Source organism: Schistocerca nitens, chromosome 1, assembly GCF_023898315.1.
Source record: "Schistocerca nitens isolate TAMUIC-IGC-003100 chromosome 1, iqSchNite1.1, whole genome shotgun sequence".
Classification (NCBI taxonomy): domain Eukaryota; kingdom Metazoa; phylum Arthropoda; class Insecta; order Orthoptera; family Acrididae; genus Schistocerca; species Schistocerca nitens.
The window spans coordinates 195,005,306-195,031,239 of record NC_064614.1 but is presented as its reverse complement, the minus strand read 5'-3'; the positions used below and the strand labels follow the sequence as shown (position 1 = coordinate 195,031,239).

At 42.6% G+C, this 25,934-nt stretch overlaps 1 protein-coding gene across 1 annotated transcript in view; it reads right to left on the bottom strand.

Moving 5' to 3' along the window:
• Positions 1-4,978: 4,978 nt before the first annotated feature.
• Positions 4,979-25,934, bottom strand: part of LOC126245342 (solute carrier organic anion transporter family member 74D-like) — a 200,667-nt gene continuing 179,711 nt past the window's right edge. The window contains exons 11-14 of the mRNA XM_049948306.1: positions 15,072-15,238; positions 9,063-9,166; positions 7,132-7,233; positions 4,979-5,754 (exon numbers count right to left, since the gene is read on the bottom strand). Of these exons, the coding sequence (XP_049804263.1) occupies positions 5,600-5,754; positions 7,132-7,233; positions 9,063-9,166; positions 15,072-15,238 (528 nt within the window). The 3' untranslated portion in view covers positions 4,979-5,599. The remainder of the gene's footprint in view (positions 5,755-7,131; positions 7,234-9,062; positions 9,167-15,071; positions 15,239-25,934) is intronic.

Genomic DNA, 25,934 nt, shown 5'->3' with positions numbered 1-25,934 from the left:
AGAAACAGTCAATGCCTTCTCTGCGCGATAACAGTGGAGATACAATCGAAGACAGTGCTGCCAAAGCAGATTTACTAAACACAGCCTTCCGAAATGCCTTCACGAAAGAAGACGAAGTAAATATTCCAGAATCCGAACAAGAACAGCTGCCAACATGAGTAACGTAGAAGTAAATATCCTCGGAGTAGTGAAACAACTTAAATAACTTAATAAAAGCAAGTCTTCTGGTCCAGAACCAATTATGTTCCTTTCAGAGTATGCTGACGCATTAGCTCCATACTTCACAATCATATACAACCGTTCGCTTGCCGAAAGATCCGTACCCTAAGACTGGAAAGTTGCACAGGTCACACCAATATTCAAGAAAGGTAGTAGGAGTAATCCACTTAATTAAAGGCCCATATCATTAACGTCGATATGCAGCAGGATTCTAGAACATATATTGTGTTCGAACATTATGAACTGGCTCTAAGGAAACGGTCTATTGACACACAGTGAACATGTGTTCAGAAAACATCGTTCTTGTGAAACACAACTAGCTCTTTATTCGCATGAAGTGTTGAGTGCTATTGACAAGGGATTTCAGATCCATTTCGAATTTCTGGATTTCCAGAAGGTTTTTGACACTGTACCACACAAGCAGCTTATAGTGAAATCGGGTGCTTATGGAATATCGTCTCAGTTATTTGACTGGATTTGTAACTTCCTGTCAGAGAGGTCACAGTTCGTAGTAACTGACGGAAAGTCATCGAGTAAAACAGGAGTGATTTCTGGCGTTCCTCAAGTTCGTGTTTTAGGCTCTTTGCTGTTCCTTATCTACGAATATATAAACGATTTGGGAGACAATCTGAGCAGTCGTGTTACGTTGTTTGCAGATGACGCTGTCGTTTATCGACTAATAAAGTCATCAGAAGATCAAAACAAACTGCAAAATGATTTAGAAAAGATATCTGAATGGTGCGAAAATTGGCAGCTGACTCTAAGTAACGAAAAGTATGAGGTCATCCGCATGAGTGCTAAAAGGAATTCGTTAAACTTCGGTTACACGATAAATCAGTCAAATATAAAGGCCGTTAATTCAACTAAATACCTAGGAATTACAATTACGAACAACTTAAATTGGAATGAATAAACAGAAAAAGTTGTGGGGGAAGGCTAACCAAAGACTGAGTTTTATTGGCAGGACACTTAGAAAATGTAACAGATCTACTGAGGAGGCTGCCTACACTACGCTTGTCCGTCCTGTTTTAGAGTACTGCTGCGCGATGTAGGATCCTTACCACTTAGTACTGACAGAGTACGTCAAAAAAGTTCAAAGAAGGGCAGCACGTCTTGTATTATCGTGAAATAGGGGGGAGAGTATCACTGAAATGATACAGGATTTGGGCTGGACATCATTAAAAGAAAGGGGTTTTTCGTTGCGACGGAATCTTCTCACGAAATTCCTACCACCTACTTTCTCCTCCGAATGCGAAAATATTTTGTTGACACCGACCTACATAGGGAGCAACAATCACCACGATAAAATAAGGGAAATTGGAGCTCGTACGGAAAGATATAGGTGTTCGTTCTTTCCGCGCGCTATTCGAGATTGTAATAATAGAGAATTGTGGAGGTGGTTCGATGAACCCTCTGCCAGGCACTTAAATGTGTTTTGCAGAGTATCAATGTAGATGTAAATCTAGATGAAGACACATTTTGTTAGACTCGTAATTTAATATAAAATGAGCCTATATGTTTTACACACCCCTACATAGTAAGATAACCTCAGATCAATTCTCCCACTTACCTTCATGCACTAGTTGGTTCTAAAATAGCTGCCTTGTACCACGTGACGTTCAGCTGACCAATGGCTGTGCTCACACATAAAAAGTTGGCTACTTTCGTTATTCAGGGCTTTTTGCCTTTCTGAGTGTGACATCTACAAGCAGTGCCAGGTACTTGGTGCCCTAACATTGCGAACCGCGAACCCAGAAAGCTGAGGATTTAACGTCGAGTGCTGGGAGAACAACGCAGGGAAAGGGCCACCAATTACACAGAGGAATTACGTCAGGACTGCCCCGGTCGGTTTTTTCCCTGGAGCCTGCAGAATTCTTATGGCTGGAGTGTACGTGCAGTACCTATGCGTATGTGCTGTGTGTCCTGTGCTAAGGACTGCCAATGTGAAACACTTCCGTTTAATAGACAGACCTCTGCTTTATTGCAGGTTACACTGATTTTGCTGATCTGCCATCTGACATTGCTTAATGTTAAATTAAATGAAGTCAGGAGTCTACTGTGACTGAAAATTTAAGCAACACTTTTAATTTGATGTTGACTAATTTCGACCTTATCGTCATCACCAAGTATTCGAGAGCCCGCTTCGGCAACCTATTGAGGATTTGCCCCTCTGTTGCGCTGGCGTCGGGGCTGCCGATCACCGCCGATGGCCGCGTGTTGCCTCCCGGAGGCGATGCAACGACAGCACGTTCCCGGGTCTCTGCCGGCAGCGGCAAGCTCATTTGGGAGCACGGATGGTCGCCCTGGACGCTTCTACTTGCCTGAAGCTGGGCGACTGCGTCTCTCTCGAATCCGACCAAGCGGCCAGGATGCCGCAGCGCACCACCGGGACCTGATAGGGTTTCCAGGTGTATCTTGCAGGGGAGCCCCGCCTCTTCCTGTTTCGAGATTTGGGCGAACACGCTTGCATGTTTTACTTCACAGGTATTGTCAACAACGCACCTTTCGTTTTTTGTACATATGGAATATCCGTTAGCTTCTATCCAGGTTAAGCAAGGTGCTGATGGTGTTCAGCTGAATTATTTGCCATTGTGTGAGAAGAAATGGCTGCAAGTGTTACGTGGTGCCGGCAGCTGTGGCCGAGCGGTTCTAGGCGCTTCAGTCTGGAATCGCGCGTCCGCTACGGTCACAGGTTCGAATCCTGCCTCGGGCATGGGTGTGTGTGATATCCTTAGGCTATTTACGTTTAAGTAGATCTAAGTCTAGGGGACCGATGATCTCAGATGTTAAGACCCATGGAACCATTTTTGTTACGTGGTGAATTCAGATCTTGTGACTAATAAAATGGGGTTAACGAATATGATTCAGTACAAGACTGAGCTTACAGATACAGTTCCGGCGAGAAAATCAGCTCCCTGTTTGAAAGAATTGAAGAGGCTTGAAGAGAAAAAGTTACAAAAGGACGTCATTCACTCTCCCAAAACACCCTAGGCAACACCTATTTTCTTTGTACTGAAAGCTTCTGGTAAATCAAAACCGGGGGTGCCAAAGACTTCTGGCAGATTAAAGCTGGTGGTGAATTAACGTGAGCTAAATAACAATTTGGTGCTTGGGTCAACTAAGCTGCCTGATCCGCACACTTGTCTAATTGTGTTGGGAGTGCGACCATCATTAACTGTCAAGATGGTCGTCTCTAGCAAAGGATGGAACATGCTGGACGATGGGTTGTGTAGCACCAGTAACACAGCATTCATGGAATCAGAAGACCTCAGTTAGTTTCGGTGTCAGAATTTTTGCCTCTCAGAATATTTTTATTTTTACTATTGTTGTATCTTAAACCCAAAGATATTTAATATATGTAAAGAAATTGTGGCTATGGACCAATTTCTGTAATTAATTTGTTGCTTAGGGGAAGATAGTTACAACTCCCAGCCCTTCCACTGTCAGTATTGGTACCCAATAGTTCCCTAGACTCATCTACGAACTGTATTTTTAGATCTCGTTATCCTGGGTATGTTGATCACGACATATTTCTGAATAAGCTCATACCTCACTTATTATACAGGGAACTATGGGTGTAAATGCAGATATATCTTTTGTTGACTAAGGACGGTGTGCTGAACAACATCAAATTTGTAGACTAGTAATTATACCTATTACAAGTCTTATTTTTTAGGTTGGCTAGTATCTCCCACCTACAAGTGACAAAATCAAACCGTTAACGCTTATGCACTGCTGGGTGGCAGGCGTTGAGGTGTGGGTGACGGTTTGTCTGTACTGACAGTTGTAGTCCACTTAATGGTGCAGTTATGCCTATGCAGAAAACATCAGCTAGTACATTATGTGATGTTCGACGCAGAGAAAAAACAAACGACACCCTGATGTGTGTACATATTGAGGTACCACATATAAAAATATCTGTTCTTATACCATTTATACCGCGCATATTGACATTAATACTCGAATTTATTTTCAACAGTTTTAATTGTTGCTTTTTGTGATTCATGATCTCTTTCACTGCCCAGTATCGCGAAATTAATCTGCTGTCTGTCAAACAATAATTGTTGAAAAAAATAAGGCTCAATTTCTTCCGCTACAAATAGTACAGAAATCGCATTTTATCACAGGACTGTGCCTATTGGAATAAATATTTTTAATGTTTAGACGAGTTCAAATTCATCAGAACTTTCGTAACTTAAATTACTGATTCACTTTCTTACACCAGTGTCATGTGTTTTCTCCGTAATTGGTGTAAATTTTGAAGAATCGTACACAGGGATCAAAACCAATTTCTTAGATGTAAGACAACACAGCTAAAAATTGTTTCTTCAACAGAACGTTGCTCACATTGTTTTTACATAAATAGTCCAACAAGTGGACTTCTGAGATGTTTTGAATGTAATTATCCTAATGGGAAACGAATATTCACATTTGAACAACCGACTGCTACAAAATTTCGGTTTCACATAGTGTCTAAATGTTAGTTGTAAATATATCGATCATAAAAAAATGTCTTCTAAGTCAAGCTCTTGGCCTGGAATTTGAAGTAGAACAAAGAAGGTATATGTCGTTATTTAGTAGTTAACTGACGTTATTTAAAAGCATATTACGTCATTACTATCAATATAGAGACAGAAAGATTCTGAAGCCAGGTTTTGTGTTAACGAAAAAAATCAGAAGTTAGTTACACTGCATGCGATGTAGCAAGTATGTTATAGTAAAGACAAATTTTTATGGTAATTGCATTATATCTGAAAGAAGTAAAAAAGAAATCCAACCAAAGAAGTTTGTTACTTGAAAAATGTTTATCACAAAACAAGAGGACGAATTTCACAATAACTTAGGATTCTTAATTAACATGATGGAAAAAAACAATAGTTCGTTCCCTTACACATTCTAAAACGTGTTCGCTAAACGTCTGTGAACAGAAGTTGGGAGATCACTGAAACAAGTTCTTCTTTTATAGAATCACACTTATTCGCATTTCTCCTTCAAGCTGATCGTTCACATTTTCGCCTTTTTGTTCGTTGCCTGAATTCGGCTAGTTCGTCGGTCAAGTATAAAAATAGTGTTATACTTTATTAAATAAATTAATGAACTATCACGTGTCCAAACTTCTATAAATAATATCACACGGCACTTCCATGCACTACAGGATGCAAAAATGCCACCCACGGAGGTGGTGGACACGTAGGTTCCGACGTCCAAAGACGCTGCAGAATCCAGCAATATGAAATCGCGCGGAAAATCCGGGTGTTTTGTCGTAGACTAGAGGCGTGCTGAGCTGTACGAAAGGCGCGCCGGCGAAGTGCGTTGCCGGCATTGGTCTTGAGTTGACCGGCGGCGAGTTGTATGCGGCGAGGGCGTGGTGTGGGCGTGGCTACGTGACGTCCACGGCGTCGTGGGGCTTGTCCGACGCCTCGGACTGGTGGGACTTGCTGCGCTTCTTCTCGTGGTAGTCCTCGTCGTAGATCTGGAGGCCCTTCACGTGGTACCACACGCCCACGTCCAACAACGTGCCCGCTATCAGGAAGCCTGCAAAATCGTGTCTCCTGTTACTTCGCATTGCACACAAAACAAGAAGGTACTGAGTACACCATCGTGTTAAATAAACTTTTTTTTGTACTAGGGATGGAATTGCACTAAAGTCTAGTCAAAATACTTCAAGACGAAGGTAAATAAATGAATCTTTCTTGAATGGTGTTAACTGGTTCTGTGATAGTGGTGATAGTGGATTTTCATCAAAATTAGATAAAAGCACAACATTCAATTTGACACTGTGCAACACCTGATAACCTTATCAACATATGTTCAAGAGAGGAAAATCGGTCTTGCCATATTTGTGAGTGGGTACCCTGACAGCACTTTGTAACACATTAACTTCCTCAAACATAAAAACTCACTGATTTCTACGTTCGTGGGTAACAGCACACTTGAGAGTTTAAAATGTAAAATAACCGAACTTGGGTGGTTTTCTTTCTTTTATTGACTTTTTACGGCGTCATATTCTGCGACATGTCGTCATTGTATTTCACAGGAAACAAGAAATTATGGTATATTGGTGCTTCATTGGTATATGAGACGCTGAACTGTGAGCCAGACTGATGAAAACATGGCAGACAAAAATGGTTCAAATGGCTCATCTTTTGTGCGAAAGAACAACGTGGTACAGTGTCACAATATTTCTACACTTATCGGGGTGACTAATACTGTAAAGACTCTTAATTAATTATTCAGATTGTGAAGAAACTTTATTTCGTTTTTAAAAGCTAATTTTAAAATAGGGTCCTTTAATTTCTTTTGGAAGGTAATATTTATTTTTGTTGAGCTAACAAAGCTAAACTATGGCAGTATACATATTTTCTCTACCAACACACATTACAGCAGTTAAATGAAATTGGACTCCTTGCCATAAGAGACATAACAATAACTCTATAAGCATTACAGTTAATGCACCATTTTCTTTTTTACTGCTTCCCTTGGACCTAATCTCTATCTCATATATATATATATATATATATATATATATATATATATATATATATATATATATATATATATATATCATCTGGTGCATGGTCCAGAATGTTAAACATCAAAGCAGAGTTCTATGATGAATTGTGCAAAGTAAAACTCTTCCTCGAGTAATTAAGGTGCATAGACTTTGAAAATAATGTAAGAGCTGCTGTAAATGACAGAATCATATTGTAGTGTGGCTGTATGCTTTTCTTCCTCGCTGATATTTCCAAAAGCAGCTTCGGCATTCTAACAGCATAATGTGTAAAGTGTGCCAGTATTACTAGTTTCATGCCCGTTGGCTTCATGCTGTCTCTACGGTTGCAACAAACATCAAAATTATGCCACGAGGTAAGAAAGGAACAAAGAACAGCTTGAAGTATCCGGCGACCTCACCTGCTGCCGCGAAGTTGAGCAGATAGCGTAGCGTCTTTCCGTCATACAGCCAGCAGCTGCCCCTCTCGCCGCAAGTCTCTCCCCACACCAGGCATGCTGAATCTGTCAACACAGCAAAAGACAGATTTAGTCATGTGCTTCCGTTCCGCCAATGTTCCTGGATGTGTCGTACAACATTTCTGCAGAAGCTTTTGTGACCTTCACTCGAAGTATGAATTTAACTGACTCATACTATCTAATTACTACTATCAGATGTAATCGACCGCATTAATTCGCTAATTAAGGCTCCTATCTCCTTCGTTTCCATAACCTTAGAACACCAGCACTATGCTATATCAAAACATATCTACTTCGTTTTTGTACTGTATCAACTTCAATATGCTACATTTTTTCTGACAATAAAATCGCATAAAATCCGTTTATGTATCCAGTATACATATTCCGTTCACGCCCTACATGCCGTATCTCCATATCATTCTCCTTCGCTATTACACTTCTCAGTGCGAAACCTTCCATTTATGCACAGGAATAACACTTATAGCTCATTTTCACCAAAACATTAACAATATCATGACCTGACAAAACATCTTTCATCTTAAAATGCTTAGAAAGGTATTGGGCATTTTCTGATGATACAGTGTTTGGAGGGCTGTATCATCGATTTGTTCCCGCCACGTAACACGTGGAATGTAATTAGCTGTAGATTTGTTATAATGTTTAGATATGGGAAAATTAATTTTATATTTTGTTATTACAACTGTAATACTGGAAGAAATGTTTATGTTTATTTCTGTTTCATGATACGAGCGGGGGTGTGGCAGTGGCGGAAGGAAAGGTCTTCCCGTCGTCACATAGAGTTACCGACCATCAGAAACATGACAATGATGGTCGAGTTCCAAAGAAGACGTCCCGAAGCGACTCGTCCAACCTTACTGTAATAATGGAAAAAAGAAGAATGTTACAAACTGAAAAAGATTTTGTATGGAATTGATACTGTAAAGATCGCGTGAGTTCATGTTCAGCTTTAGTCTCGAATGGGTCCAAACTTACTCATCAACGTTGTTAATGTTTGCTACATGGCTATTTAGAACTGTATGATTTCACTGTAATAAAGTGGATAAAAGGTGCTTACTCATCAACGTTGTTAATGTTTGCTACATGGCTATTTAGAACTGTATGATTTCACTGTAATAAAGTGGATAAAAAGTGAAGTTATTAATTTTGAAGTGTTCAGTCGGAAAGTTTATATGAAGATAATTATTACGAATTGAGTCTGAGTGGAATACATTGTGCATTAAGCGAAGTTGATTTTTTAAAGTTGAAGTGAGCTTAATGAAGCGGGAGATCAAATTATACGGAATAATGCTATGTTTGGAATATTGAATGCACGGACGTGATATTTTATGGACTATACATGGAAGCATGTAGCCGAAACCGGTCGTGCCAGTAAGTATTGGAGTAAAACGTGACTGAAGCTGAAAAGAGTAATTTATAAACTTTGTTGTAGGTCTCCGACCTCAACCATTCCCATGCAACACTGACAAATTTAAGATTACAATCTTGAATTTATTTTATAATAATTTTATAATAAAAACTGGATTTAACGTTCATGGTTCAAATGGCTCTGAGCACTATGGGACTTAACATCTGATCAGTCCCCTACACTTAGAACTACTTAAACCTAAGGACATCACACACATCCATGCCCGAGGCAGGATTCGACCTGCGACCGTAGCAGCAGCGCGGTTCCGGACTGAAGCGCCTAGAACCGCTCGGCCACAATGGCCGGCACAAAGTTCATGCTTAGGTATAATATTTTGATAATTAGTAAGTGAAAAATGTGTATGTACAAAGAAAGTAGACATTGTCTGTAATGAGTGTGTATTGTGTCAGTTTTTAAAGTGATAAACGCCCGCATTGGTTGAGCTTACCGAGGAGAGCGCCGTACACGACGGGCCCTGGCGCGAAAGCGAGAGCGCACAGCAGGACCTCAGCGAAGCCGATGGACAGCGCCTTGTCCGCCTCTTTCACACACCTGGAAGGGAGAACAACTCTGTGAAGCGAGACAAGAAGAGTTAAGATCCTTAATCGGTCATTTTTATCGTTTTAGCAATTCTTAATTTGATGGTCCACTACACGTAGAACACCAGTTTATGTATATTATTACAGAGTGTTTTGTTATGATGGTAAAGAATGATGCATACGGACCTCTCTATGTTCGCAATTTTCGTTATGAGAACTTCAAGGTTTGCAGAATGTTTGTTACATACATACAAGCATACGTAAGTAGACACAGGGAAACTTTCGACAATGTTAACTTGAAATTGTGAATATAGCAGGGATAAAATATAGAGAACGAAAGGTTACGTACTATTCGCACATAAACAGACTGCAGTTACGAGAGTCGCAAGACATTTACTTTACTTTTCCGTGTCCAGATCAAATTTTATTTTTCCAATAGTTAGCCACCGCTACGGCTTTGTCGTTGGCATGTAGCAGGTCACTAAAACTGCAAGGCTCCGGCAGTAGTCGGCACATGAGCAGATGTGCCTCGTCTTGTAATTCTCCGCATCCGCAAAGAACGTCGTCATCGTTAGTCAGCAGTCCCCACTTGCACAGATTAGTTTTGCATCTGGGCACACCACCCCTCAGCCTATTTAGTGTTCTCGACACTGTATAAGGAAGTTTGTTTCCAGGTGCCATTTGCTCTTTTGGTATTATCTGCAGTGCGGTTTGTTCATTCTCCCATTTACGGACTCTATTATCTTCCTGTGAGCCGTCAAGGATCTTGGTTCTTGCAATAAAGCTATTTCTAGACCTCAGCCTCCGAGTCTGAGTGACGTGCCCATTCAGTGGGTGTCGAGAGTCTGTTTCTTTCTTTGTTCTCTCAGCGTCTGCTGCCACCTGTCTTCTGATCTTGGATGGGGCAATTCCAGCAAGTAGGTACAAATTACCCGTTGGTGTGGGTCTGAGACAGCCTGTAACAAATCGCATTGTCTCATTGACACTTACATAAACCTGTTTAGCATGTGCAGATGCTTCCCATACTGGCGCTGCATAGTCTGCTGCAGAAACACACGGAGCAAGTGCTGATGTTCTCAGTACTGATGGTTGAGCTCCCCATTCATAGTTTGTCAGCCTGCGGATGATGTTATTCCTGGAGCAGACTTTAACCTTAGTGTTTTGGCAATGCTGCTTGAAGGAAAGCGTTCTGTCAAGTACAACCCCAAGGTATTTAGGTGTTGGACAGTGCTTTAGCTACTTACCTTGCCATGTAGCGTCGAGCTCAACTCCAGCATCTCTATTGCGCAGATGGAAAGCACATAATTGAGTTTTGTCAGGGTTTGGCTTGAGGTGACTGGCGTCGTAGTATTGAGCCAGTTCTTCAAGCGCTCTAGAGAGATTTCCAGATGTTGCATCAAAATTGGACCCCTGGACCACCACAGCTCAGCATATACGAACAGTCTTGCATCTTGAGGTATAGGTTGGTCATTAGTGTACACATTATAAAGGATGGGAGAAAGTACACTTCCTTGTGGTAAGCCATTCTTCTGCAGTGGCCATCTGCTGTTCTTACCATTTAGGGAGACATAAAATCTTCGATTCTACAGAAGACTACCAATAACCATCGTCAACCTACAGACCCCTGTGAGGTGATATAATTTGCGCAACAGCTTTCTGTGGTTTACCGTGTTGTATGCAGAAGTAAGATCTATGAAAACTGCTCCAGTTATTAATTTTTTTTTTCAAACGCATCTTCTATATGTTGCCTCAGATTAAGTATTTACCCACAACAAGATCTTCCTGGTCTGAAACCGGCTTGTTCCTTTATGAGCTTTCCATCTATAGTTTCTGCCACCCGGTTGAGAGTCATCCGCTCCAGTATCTTATAGAGATGGCATAGAAGTGACACTGGTCTGTAATTTTTGGGGTCCTTTATCTCCTTGCCAGGTTTTAGTAAAGCCACCACTCTCGCCTGCCGCCATAATTTTGGAATATTCAGCTCTTTAATACAGGTGTTCATCATTTGTAGTAACCAGTTTCGAGCTTTGGGCCCAAACTGTTTTATCTGCTCCGTTCTAAGATCATCAGTTCCAGCGGCCTTATTCAATTTCATACTCTGAATGGCGTCTTCCAGTTCGGTTGCTGTGAATGAAGCATTGAGGAGTCCGTAATCTTTTTGTTCTTGGGTATAACTCTTTCCCTTTCTCTTTTCCCTTTGGTTTTCCCTTTCTTCAGAAGTTGGCTAGCAATCTGATTTGCTGTTACCCCGTTGTTCTTCTGCTGGTGGTCAGTTGGGTCTCCACTTAAGTTTTTCAGTAATTTCCACGGACGTCTGCTGTTTTGTTTCATGTCAAGATTCTCGACTAGTTTGCACCACCGTGATCTCTTATCCTCAGCAATAGCCTGCATTAGTTCCTCCCCAGCCTCCATCGTATCTTCGCTGAAGGGGTCCTGAGTGAACAGCTTTTGGTACCTGTCAAGTAAGACAATGCTGCTGCCGGTCAGACCCTGGATGTACTGGGTACGGCAACCACTTGGGATGTTTTTCCTTGAGATCCCTTTCACAAGATCGATAAATCTACCATACTCATCTGGTCGAGGAGGGATTTTCTCAATCTCTTCGTCCAATTGCTCTTTAAATTTCTGCCAGTCTGCCTTTTTGAAATTAAACTGTCTTCGGAAAGGCACCTCCTCTGGTTTAACCATGGCATACACAACAAAAATGACGGGTCTGTGTTGTGTACTTGGGATAGGTTCTTCAATAAGCTTCATGCACTGTTCTGCCAACTTCCTACTCACAAAGATGTTGTCAGGATTATATCCCCTTCTCCATCTTCTGCTGTTGAACGATGCTGGCTGTTTTGGGTCATGAATGAGTTGTAGGTCATTAGTGTCAGCCCAGGATTCAAGCTGTACACCATTCTCATCAGTCTCATTATATCCCCATGCTTCACCATGGCAGCTGAAATCTCCCATGACAAAATTAATATGGTCATATGTAAAATTGTTTGGTTCGTGGAAAACAAAGTCCACATCTGGTGGTTTGTACACAGACGTCACAGAGAACTTCTGGGCGCGAATGGTAAGTACTTCAATGTTATTTACTTCTGTCATTGCGGCTGATGTTACGTTGAGCCCGGGTCTGATGAAAATCGCACTCCCATACTTGTCGTGAGGTCTTTCAATGGCCAAATCCATTCCTGCTGTTTTAGGTCTGTGACTGGTGGCTCCCCGGTGTGTTTCCTGCACCAACAATAGGTCGCATTTATGCTTATGGCACATGTCTGCTAATGAAACACTCTTATGACTAGAGAATCCCTCCATATTTATCGAGATCGTCACAAGGGGTGGTCTTGATAAAGGCCGTTGCATCTTGATGTTAATTTGGTTTTGGACTTTAACTTGATCTGGTGTTAGAAGGATTAGCCGTTTCCAGGGTACGCCCGATTGTGCCTGTCTTCAGTCTTTAGGCTCACAATCTTCTAGGAGGCTCCTTCTTTGTCGCAAGACATGAAAGGAAGTGACAGACACATCTAGTAACCTGTCAGCATAGTTGGTCAATTTGTGCACTGTGCAGGCAGACCAAAGAGAAATTTTTAAAAGATAATAATGTTCAGGATGTAAAATAAAAGTTTGAGGTTTGTCGGTGACATCGTAATACTGTCAGACGCGACAAAAGTGTTGGAAGATCGGATGAAAGATGGAAAACTCGAACGGAATTGGAGTTGTCGGTTGCTGTCGTCAGCTATTGCTATCACCCCAGGGCACCGAAATCCAGATACCATTTAGTTTCACACCTTAACCCTTCTGATTGAAATTAGTAATCATTATGGTGTCTCTCTATAGTCCTTCGCAGTATCCGCTTGTGGTTGTCAATACTTGAGTCTTATAAAATCGAATCCAGTGGTCTCCTGATTGCAAAGCATGTTCCGCAACAGTTAGTCTGTATACTTCTCCCCTTTTACATTTGCCCCTGTGTTTTTGTAGAAATTTTTTACACTGAAGCGCCAAAGAAACTGGTATAGGCATGCGTATTCAAATACAGAGATACGTAAACGGCAGAATATGGCACTGCGGACGGCAATGCCCATATAAGATAAGTGTCTGGTGCAGCTGTTAGATCGTTTACTGCTGCTACTGTGGCAGGTTATCAAGATTTAAGTGAGTCTGAACGTGGTGTTACAGGCGGCGCACGAACGATGGGACACAGCATCTCCAAAGTAGTGATGAAGTGGGGATTTTCTCATACGACCATTTCACGAATGAATCGTGAATATCAGGAATCCGGTAAAACATCAAGTCTCAGGCATTACTACTGCCGGAAAAAAATCGTGCACGAATGGGACCAACGACGACGGAAAAGAATCGTTGAAACTAACAGAAGCGCAATCCTTCAGCAAACTGTGCAGATTTCATTGGTGGACCATCAACAGGTGTCAGCGTGCGAACCATTCAACGGAACATCATCGATATGGGCTTTCGGAGCCGAAGGATCACTCGTGTACCCTTGATGATTGCACGACACAAAACATTACGCCTCACCTGGTCCCATCAACACCGTCATTGGACTGTTGATGACTGTAAACATGTTTCCTGGTAGGACGAAATTCGTTTCAAACGGTATCGAGCGGATGGACGCGTACGGGTATGGAGACAACGTCATGAATCCATGGACCCTGCATTTCAGCGAGGGACTGTTCAAGCTGGTGGAGGCTCTGTAATGGTGTGGATCGTGTGCAATTGGAGTGATATGGGACCCCTGATACGTCTACATTCGACTCTGACATGTGACACGTACTTAAGCATCCGGCCTGATCACCTGTACTCATTCATTTCCATTGTGAGCCGGCCGTTGTGGCCGAGAGGTTCTAGGCGCTTCATTCCGGAGCCGCGCTGCTGCTACGGTCGCAGGTTCAAATCCTGCCTCGGGCATGGATGTGTGTGATGTCCTTAGGTTATTTAGGTTTAAGAAGTTCTATGTCTAGTTGACTGATGGCCTCAGATGTTAACTCCCATAGTGCTTAGAGCCATTTGAACCATTTTGCCCATTGTGCAATCCGACGGACTTGGGCAATTCCAGCAAGACAACGCGACACCCCACACATCCAGAATTGCTACAGAGTGGATCCATGAACACTCTTCTGAGTTTAAATTCTTCCGCTAGGCACCAAACTCCCCAGACACGAACATTATTAACATTATTGAGCATATCTGGGATGCTTTGCAACATGCTGTTCAGAAGAGATCTCCAGCCCCTCGTACTCTTACGGATTTATGGACAGCGCTGCAGGATTCATGGTGTCAGTTCACTCCAGCACTGCCTCAGACATTAGTGGAGTCCATGCCTCGGGTTGTTGGGGCACTTCTGCGTGCTCGCAGGGGCTCTATACGGTATTAGACGGGTGTAGCAGTTTCCTTGGCCCTTCAGTGTAGTAACAGCCATGTTCACGTCTCCACAGCTACACGATATCCTGTAAATGCCTTCTTTTCCAAAGATTTTCGAGCATCCTTGCACAATTTTAGATATTGCTATTTTCTGGTGGGTTTTTAGATGACTGTGAGGGGAATGTTATTTTATTTCGATCAGCAGCATGGCAGGGTGTGCATCGGACCTTCGAGAAAGCTTCAACCTCCCTTGAAGATTATATCCACAGATAGGGACAAAAAGTTAGGTTTCAGCAGGAAATTCTTCCGACCACGGCGTAATATCCTGAAATTTTTAGTGTGTGACATTTAAGGCCGTGAAAGTTTACATTTTACACGGTATGGGCAGATTGTTGAGAAGAGGTTGTAAGATGAACTTCAAGAAAAGTAAAACAAGGGAAATGGAGTGTAGTAAAATTTAGTCAAATGGTTCTGTGGGCATTAGATTAGGCAGTAAGACCGCGAAGATGTTATGAAAGCAACGTGAAGGCAGTGCGTAATGAGTGACGTACCGGAACTGCAGCAGCAGGTTGCCGGCGCGGCCGGTGGCGACGAGGAAGCTGGTGAGGCAGTGCAGCGCCAGGAAGGCGCCGAAGCTGGCGGCGCAGCTGGTGGGACACGCCCCCTCCACGGCGTGGCCGCCGCCGGGCCCCGGGATGCAGCTGCACCGGCTGAACGTCTGCAACAGCCGCAGGCACGACCTCACCAGCTATACCGCACCCAGTTTACAGACATTCGTAACCTGAATACACGCATTCGCAATGCATTTGATCTTGTCGCCGTCGATAGCGTGGAGCGCACGTGGATTTAAATGCAACACTGACCGCACGCTGTACGTGCCCCTTGGGGTGCACAAATTGAAGTGTAAGAATGAGGAAGTTAAACTTTATAAGGTATCATGATAATACCCGCCAGGTTAGCCGAGAGCGCTGCGCGAATGTTGGCGGCAAGGCTCAAGACTGTAACATCCAAGACAATACCACCAGACCAGGCTTGTCTAGGGGTTCGGAGCAACATACATTCTATCCTAGGCGAATACCGTGACGTAATTTCCCTGACGGAAGCTTGTCGCATGCGAGCGGCGTTCGTATCGGTGGATTCTGATCGTGTCTTTGACAGGATCAATCATGATTTCCTTGACTCGACCATGCGACGCATGGCGATACCACAGGATTTTATTACCGTCATCATGCGCCTCCTTCGCGGCGCTTCTTCGACGGTGAGAGTCAATGGTAGGGAGGTAGGAACGATTCCTGTTAGCAGCTCCGTTAGGCAAGGATGTCCCCTGTCCATGATACTGTTTACAATAGCGCTCGAACCATTGATGCAGACTCTTCGACGGACTCTAACAGGCGTCCGACTCCGTGCGAGCTCATTCATGTGTCGTGCATATGCCGACGACTTGATGATACTCATCCAGTCGGAGAACGAAGTAAGTAAGGTGGTTACCCTTCTTATTACGTACGGAGTAGCTGCGGGAAATAGGTTCAAAATGAATAAAACCAAGATTATGCACATCGGTCGAGGGCTGGACGCTTTGCAAAGTCCGTTTACGACGGTGGATATCTTGCGATGCTTAGGTGTATTATTCACCCGATCGCTACGGCAATCAGCGGCGGCGAGCTATCGACGTCTTCTCCAGCACGTCCGACTGCACATACGCAACAATTCACTCCGAACGCATGACCTGCTCCAAAGGGTGGACTACACTAATGATCACCTGGCCTCGCGACTGCCCCACCTGGCACAGGTACTGCCAATGCCGCATGGTATTGCTGACAGATTAATGGCGGCCTTTGGATACTATGTCAGCCAAGGAATGTTGTTTAAGATCAAATACGAGACTTTAACTGTCCCATACCATTCTGGAGGACTTAACCTCACGAATGCGCGGAACAAGGCTCTAGCTCTATACCTGCGAGCGACGCTACGAACTTGGAACCAACGGCAACACGCCATCACGTCGGCAACCCTGGATGTGCTTCTTCCCACGTCCTTTGAACCGCCGGTAGCGATAGGCACAATATCAGCCCTCTTTTTCTCACGTCGCGCGATTCTTTGTTAATTTTAGTTATGTTCAGTTACAGATACCTTCTACACGACTCCCCACTACCCGTGACATATATCGATACTTGCGGCGTCATCATGGCAGCAATGTTGTCGAACTTAAATACTCAACGCGAGACTGGCGACAGATTTGGCGAGCTGTCCATACGCCTCTCCTTACCACAGCAGCGTGATCGTCATGGTATACATTAATCAACCGCAAGACAATGAACCGCCACCGATTGTACGACATTCGCATGGTGGATTCCCCGCTCTGCCTTATATGTGGCATGCAGGACACCGACGAGGATGTTTGGCGGCTGACGCAACGCATCATGGCCCTCCTCCGACGCACCGACGAATCCACGATCACGACGGACGCTTTATTTTTCCCTGACGCTGTCTTTTTCCCCTCACAAAAAACATCGGCAATCCGATGGATTGGAGGACACGCATCGCACTACGTGCTCTCGCGGACCTTGATATCGGGCATGGACTATTGGCATTATCTACTAGAACAACACGAAATCATCCGCCGCCACTCTAAATATAAAACGCATTTTGCGAACTTTCTAGGCAGCATGTTTCATAACCCCCCGAAGCGCTGGGGAGTCCCAGGTTTACGTTGTTTCGAGTGATAGGATTTACTCCCTGTGAAGTGACGAGGATGTCACTTCGGCCCTATAATTCTTTCCCTTCTTTTTCATATATGATTTTTATTTTGGGACATTAAAATTAAATGAATAAATAAAATATAATTGTTACTAATAAAAAAAATTATATGAATGTACAATGTTTCCTTCTCGCTCCCTCTCCCTTATCCTGTCAGGAAACGGGGACACTGTGGCCAGGCCTCCAAGTACGACCCCTGCCCACTCTGCCCCCTGACCTACTACACACACACACACACACACACACACACACACACACAAAGAGCGCTAATGCGCTGCTTCCTGGACTCGGGTAGGCGCGCCGGCCCCGGATCGAATCCGGACGGCGGATTAACGACGTGGGCCGGTGTGTCGGCCAGTCTGGATGTGGTTTTTAAGCGGTTTTCCACATCCCGCTAGGTGAATACCGGGCTGATCGCCACGTCCCGCCTCAGTTACACGACACGCAGACATTTGTAACACTTCCGCACTATTTCATGGTTTCCACTAGACGCAGACAGCTGGGGTACACTGATTCCATCCTGGGGAGTATGGGGTGGCCGCAGGAAGGGCATCCGGCCACCCCTTTAAATTAACCTTGCCAAATCCGCTGTAACCACGTCGACCCTGCGAACATTGCGGGACAACGGCGCAAGTGAAAGAAAGAAGGTATCACGATAATGTTGAAAACCAACCTTGTATAGTTTTCAAATAATAGAAGTCTTATAACGATAATGAATGGACAAGATACGAGGTGCGTTCGGAAATGTTTTACAAGTGTACTGAGGGAGGACGACGGTTCAGATCCGCGTTCTGCTATCCTGATTTAGGTTTTCTATCATTTTCCTAAAACGTTTGTGCAAATGCTGGGATAGTTCCTTTGAAAGAGCGTGACCGGCTCCCTTCCACATTCTTCTCTAATCCGAGGTTGTGTTCCGGCTCTAATGACCTCGTTGTCGACGGGGCGCTAAACACTAATCTCTCCTTCCTTCTCCTCGTCCCGTCTTACGAGTACCGTTTAAACTACAGGGACGTCCTCTCGTACGACGATGAACTGATTCTAACACACCATGCAGCCGCTAGGTGACAGTCGTGTATAGTGAAAGGACAGCACTTATGCGTTATCAAGTAGAAAAAGCTATGGACAAGATGAAAGGCAACAATCGTCTACAAAGATGGACCGCATGGGTTCTGTGGAAGGAGTCAAAACAACAGACTCAGAAGAGACGACAGACTCAGAAAAGACGACAGAGAAAGTGGCCGAAGGCAGTGCTCCTCCCCCACGACAATGCGCGGTCCCACCCCAGCAACGCCACGTCTGCAAAGCTAACATCACTCGGGTTCATTGTTGTGCCACACCCACCATTCTCACCACATTTCGCTCCATCTGACTGTGCTTTAGTGAATAACATGACGGACGCGCAGTGAGACAAGAGGTACGCAGAAGGGAACAATGCAGGCAGCTCTGCATGGGTACGTAGTGTCCCAAACACCGGACCCATCAATGATGTTGCCAGGAAGATGGAAGCTGTGTATTGACGTCTGTGGGGAGTATGGCAGATCCCCTGTACACTGACTCATTCTTATTAATAAATGAGGTACAAAGACTGTTACTGTAAGTCATTTTCGAAAAACCTATGCATGTAGGAGAATCATTCAATAAATAATACCCCACAATTTTTTCTGAGTACATATTTACTCGTAAGAGTTAGTATTTGGTGACAATATCAGTCAAAATTTCTTTTACATGTACTATTTTTCTACACAGTCTCCATCACGTTCCACAGCTTTACACCAGCGTTGTTAAGAGCCTATATTCCTTGTCGATAAAAGCTACTGTCCTGTGCTCGTACGCTTGATTTCGCGACATGTATTACGCTGTCATCATTGTCGGTTTCTCATGCGTCGACCTGTACTAAAAACTGCACTCGTGCGATTTTCATTGTGTCAGGAACAGCGTCTGTGGCAGGACGTCTCGAACGTTGCTGACCATGGAGCCCGTTTCTGCACTTCTTGACGCTTTAAGTTTTCTTTGCCCGTCACTCAACATTACTACTATAAACTGCAGCATTACCGTAAACTGTATATAAACTTTTAAAGATGTACACTAAGGTTTCTTTTTCCGCAGCCGAGAATTCAATTACAGCAAGTTGCTTGTAACGAGTTGTAGTGTAGCAGCCTACTCACGCCATATAGAGTTCATATGCTTTCCATTGTGTGCCAGCCTAGTCCGCTGTAACTAGCTATGACGTCACGAATGTTGCGCAATACCTTAAAAGTAAAGTAAATAATCTCAAAAGTTAATAGCATGTCAGGATTGATGCTAAAATGATAATGTGTTAAGTTTCAGTTTAGTAAATCTAAGAGTTTTCGAAGTTTGTACGTTTTACGCAAAAACCATCGGCGCAACAGGAAGAGCTAGAAACTTCAAAATTGATATTCGGATTCCTTTTTCATTGTAATTTAATGGAAACAGCATGCTGGATCTCACAAAGTAATATTTTGGTTGAAATTCATGATTTTCTGTTTTTGTGTACTAAGAGTATGGAAGCAAGATAGATTAAGTGATTAGATAAAGCTAGGATGTTTAGATTTAGGTATAATGCAGATATTCTATAATAACAAAGATGTGAGAAGTTTCCAAAAGGTAGCTATAAAACTATAGCTGTAGGGTCTCTCCAAAGGGCAAGTTCAGAGCTCATCTACTGCGCGCAGTGCATCTAAAATGATGGTTGTCCATATTCGCAACTACGAATACATTCATGTATTTCATAACGGCTGTAGTCGCCACAGTTTCTGTTCTTTCGAACATGCATGCATATCTGAAGAAGCTTTGCGTCGTACTCCTGAGCAACATAGGCAGTTCAGTATCGTACCGAAATTATTTCATGTCTCTGCACCTTTATGGAGTTCATCCCCATAGATTCATTCATTTAATTTCAATGAATCTAATTCAAAGCGTAAAAAAATGGAGTCTCCAGCCATTAGCATACTGTACCACGGAAGAACAACTATTACGCGCTTTCCGTCTAGCCTCGGTGAAACCTACTCAGATTCGTCCAGAAGGGTGATAAATGTGGGTTCAGGCAGCAAGCCTACGAACGGATTTGTTTCATTTATTCGAGTGTATGATCTCAAACTTTCCTTCCCAGACCATCATTTCTGTCTGTGGTAACCATCTTCAGATCTTTAGAAAAAAAATGGGAAACCAAGTACTGCTAATGGATAGTCTACATCCTGTAAACAAACATCTTATAAATTATTGTGTAATTTTGTTAACTCCTTAAACTTGTGCTTGAGAATGTTATCAGTGGTTATCTAAAATTAGAGCAACAGTGTTTCAGAATAAAACATTCTCAGTTACCCGTTTCGTTTTTAACAACTGTAATATTTAATTTCATCTGTGTTTTTACGGTATTTCACTTTATTATTATAAAAACTAATATCACCCTGTAATTCCAGAATAGTTTTTACCTAATTACATGCTTTACATAATTGCACTTTATATAATTGTGTGTTGGTGAAACCGTACCCTCGTCAGTTACGAAAAGCAATGCCGTTCACATCACGACTGCCGGCACTGTGGCCTAGATCCCACCGTACTTTTATCTATGTTCGACGACGTCTTGCTGATTTTGTTTGTTTCTCTTGACGATGTCGCCCTCTTTTTAGTATATTAGGATATACGAGGTGCGACAATAAAGTAATGAGACTTATTTTCTTTGCAAGATGTGGCAACCCTCCAGGCTTGTGTAGCCACAATATCTTTGACTTTGGTCTATAAGCTGTGTCTAGTCCAAGCGGCACATGGATGCAACTGCTCAGTCGTGAGTTGTGCTGTAATAAGTTAACACATGTTTGTGTCTCTCGTCACGGAAATGAAAGCGCATAACATTGCGCAGAGGTATGCCATTTCTTTTTGCGTTAAACTGAGTGAAAACGCGACGACAACTTACGGTAAGCTTCAGAAGGCTTTTGGAGAAGAGGTTATGTCAAGAGCTCAAGTTTTTCGTTGGTATAAAATGTTAAGTGAAAGCAGAACGAATGTTGAAAATGAAGACCACAGTGGATAACCATGCATGCTTGCGTGTTTCTTTGATTCCAAGGGAAATGTTCATAAAGAGTGGGTGCCTCCTGGACAGACAGTTAACCACTATTACTACAAAGAAATTTTAGAAAGACTTTGTGAAAGAGTTCTTCATGTCCGTGCCAACATTGATGATAATTGGATTCTGCATCACGATAATCCCATACTGCTCTGTCAGTACAGCAATTTTTAACATCAAAACAAATTTCAGTACTACCACAGACACCTTATTCACCAGATATCGCTCTGTGCGACTCTCTTCTGTTTCCAAGAGTCAAAACGACAGTCAAGGGACACCATTTTCGAACAACACAAGATGTCTAAAAAGCTGTGACGAGGGTCTTTGAGGATATTACAGAAGATGAGATCCAGATATGTTACCATCAATGGCAGAAGCGCTGGAAAAAGTGTGTGCAATCAGAAGAGAAATACTTTGAAGGAGACAACACTAAACTTGACTAAAACGGTAAGCAGCATTTTTTTCACATCAGTCTCATTAATTTATTGTCGGATCTCGTATTTTTAACAGTTAATGTATTAGGATATATTCTTAACACGTACGATTTGTAATAATACACACCTCAACAAAAATTTGGAATATCACAGAGTTTACTACAAGGACTCCTTATAATACACCTATTGTTGTTTGTACGATTCCATATTAGCAAAATAAACATGATTCCTTCTGAAAATGCCGGCCGGGGTGGCCGAGCGGTTCTAGGCGCTACATTCTGGAACAGCGCGACCGCTACGGTCGCAGGTTCGAATCCTGCCTCGGGCATGGATGTGTGTGATATCCTTAGGTTAGTTAGGTTTAAGTAGTTCTAAGTTCTAGGGGACTGATTACCTCAGAAGTTAAGTCCCATAGTGCTCAGAGCCATTTTTTTCCTTCTGAAAACAAAAACCATTTTTGTTAGTTGCGAAAAATCATTACAAAACAAAGCTCTGTCTTAAGAGTAGATTTTGGGAACAAAGCAGTGAAAGTCATTATTTCATAATGGTGATTATCAGTCTTTAGTAGTGAATATGTCCTCCCCGCAAACGGATGAGTTCTTTTACTCTACGATATATGCTCTGGATGAGACCATCAAGTTTATTTTGGGGTATGAGGTCCTAATGACAGCTTCAGTGAGGTCCTGAGGATTGTCATATCCCATGCATGCTCCATTGCATTCATGTCCGGGGACTGTGCTGGCGCCCGCATCTCGTGGTCGTGCGGTAGCGTTCTCGCTTCCCACGGCCGGGTTCCCGTGTTCGATTCCCGGCGGGGTTAGAGATTTTCTCTGCCTCGCGATGGCTGGGTGTTGTGTGCTGTCCTTAGGTTAGTTAGGTTTAAGTAGTTCTAAGTTCCAGGGGACTGATGACCATAGATGTTAAGTCCCATAGTGCTCAGAGCCATTTGAACCATTTTTGACTGTGCTGGCCATTACTTTCGGCTAATGTTGTATTTTTGAAGATACCGAGAGACTGCTAGAGTACGGTGCGATCTTGCATTGTCATCGACAAGGATGAAGTACTCTGCGCTGTTCAGTCTGAGATACGAATCCTTGTTTCCTCTGAGAAGTCATTTCCAATATTTCTGGCAGCTGATGCAGGGCACCTGCGAGCCATCAGTTGGAGGAAACGATCCTGCATCGGTGTTGTCATACGAGGACGACCACTGCTAGGTCTATCGTTCACATTTCCCGTCTCTCTGTAATTTCTCCACACCTTAGTCACATCGCTTTGAGTGACATGTAACCGATAGGAAACATCTTGCTATGAATGACCTGGTAACACCTATATCGATTAAAAGTAGGTTTATACTATGTACCTGGGTATCTGTGATTATGAAGTGTTTGTTCTTCATTACTTAAGGTCATTGATTTGTGATATGAAATTTAAAGTTTGTAATGTATGTATGGAAAAAACTAAATAATGTTTAAAATAATGAAATTTTATAATACATGTATGTTTATAAAGAAAACATTGTCCATCGGAAGCTGGTTCATGCTTAGGACACATGTATAACATGAAAGATGTAGGGAAGTCCCTCCGCAACGGAAGTGGCTTGGCGCGATGTAAAAGGTGGTTTTGGCTGTCGAACTGGGCGGCTTCTTGGTGGGAACAGTAGGCAGTCAGTGGATAGCCGTTGCACGGTACACATCGTGAGTGCCAAGGGAGGCATTTGGAGGCCGCTTTCCAAGGAATTTTGCCTCAGGTGTGGATTTGGCTGAAGCGTGGTACTCTCGGCAGAAAGGAATGGCTCTAACACAATAAAAATCCATCGCCAAGAAGAAATTGTATAGAGCATTCAAACATCAAGAGCCGTGAGTACAGTAGCCGCCACGTTGCTTGCCACCACTATTTCGCCACTGCTCCACTAACTTCATGTATACAGATACGTATCAGAGCATGGACCAGTTAATTTGTGTGAGTGTTTTTAAAAATAATCCAAGTGCTATAAATTTGTGTTTAGAACCATAACTTTTATCCTAGTCATTAACCTATGCAGGATCCCCTCCTAAGTGTTCAGAAACCCGAGTATTCTGTTTATAACGAACTAGTAATTTATTTCTGTGTATTAAATGTGCAAAACATTCACTACCAGACTGTGTAAATGTTACTGTGTAAAATACCTGCTCCACAGGTAATGAAAACGGAACATAAGATAAACTTATTTGGAACATAATTTAGCCCTGATTACTCTCATGAACGACTTTTTTTTAAGTTACGCAAGCTCAGTGTTGAATATATAGTTTGAAAAATATAAAAATAAACTATTCCAATTGAGGCTAAGAATTAAATTTAGTAGAACTGAATCTTACCATTGAAATAATCATAGAGTTTGACTAGTGAGACAGTATCAGTTTATGGGTTCTCACCATATTTTTCTCACATTAGAAAGATAATTGGAATATTATCGTTACTAAAGAAATCTGATATATTTCTATAGATGGGAGTATAAACAGTGTAATTGTGGTATCGTTTAATTTTATTTGTGGTATTTATATGTCAGTTAAGTCAGAAGCCCCTTCATGTCCAACTTTAGTTCAGTGCCTCCTGCAGTAACATCTCAGTGCTGAGTCACGCAATGATCGTGATTGTAACTGTTATTATTATGAGTGAGGTACAATTTTACTTTCTATGATTACTGGTTTGTGCAATAATAATAACTACTGCTACCCAGTGTGCTATAGAAAGGGAACCTTAATGAAAGTCACTATAACAACTAATATTCATTATTCTTGAACATAATGTTTCAAGCCGGCCGCGGTGGTCTAGCGGTTCTAGGCGCGCAGTCCGGAACCGCGCGACTGCTACGGTCGCAGGTTCGAATCCTGCCTCGGGCATGGATGTGTGTGATGTCCTTAGGTTAGTTAGGTTTAAGTAGTTCTAAGTTCTAGGGGACTGATGACCACAGATGTTAAGTCCCATAGTGCTCAGAACCATTTGAACCATTTTTTTTCAAATTAATGTACCTAATTGGGCTGGCGACCGTTCGATTTTTCATTCGTGTATGAACTTTACTACTTTCATTGTCCCCAAAGTAAAAGCCTGTTTAGTTTTTCTATTAATTACGATGTATTCAACATTACTGTCCTATACCCTCATCCACTAGACACAAGCGCGGTCAGAATTAAAAATTCTCCCATAGGGTAACATTGATTTGTGTAACAGCAAGCGAGTGGTATAACCTGTAGAAAGTGAAGCCACTATCCTGACTCTAACAAAGTGTTGTATACGTCTATGTGGCATGTTACCGCGGTGCTGAACACAGACTAAATGAAGCTTGTGTTGAAACTGAACTGCTCGCTGTGTGCCCCTACGGCAGCGGTATGGTTACATGACTGGTAAACGGCCACAAAGCATGCCAGTGGTAAACACCTTTCGCTGTATGGGCTCTACTGAATAATGCATGGAGTGCCTAGGTCAGTGAGACCTCTAGTATCGTAGACTTCATTTTACGATGGTATTCCAAACTTTTGTTGAGCAGTGTATATTAGGATATATTTTTGACAGGTGTGATCTGCCATATTTTTGAGCGCATGTATTCTTTATGTATGAAAATAATACTTTTCTTTATGTCGTAATTTGCAAGATGTAGTATTTCACCGCTACTGTTCAGTCTATACGTCGACGAAGCAATGACGGAAATAAAAGAAAAGTTCGAGAGTGGGATTAAAATTCAAGATGAAAGGATATCAGATTTGCTGATGGCATTGCTGTCCTCAGTGAAAGTGAAGAAAAATTACAGGAATTGTTCAATGGAATGAACAGTTTAATGAGTACAGAATATGGATTGAGAGTAAATTGAATAAAGACGAAGTAATGAGAAGTATCAGAAATTAGAACAACGACGAGCCTTACATAAAAATTTGGATCACCTAAGTATACGAGGTTATGGAATTCCGCTAGCTAGGTAGCAAAATAACCCACGATGGACGTAAATTACAAAAATTATAAATATGTCAAGAAACGTCGCACCACATTGTGCATGATGTGATACTACTTTGCAAGGTGTCTGCAAAATGGGTGCACCGATAGCAGACTACTGAGCTAAACCAGTGACATGTCGATAGGGTGTGAAGAACCTCTGGGACAAGTTGCAG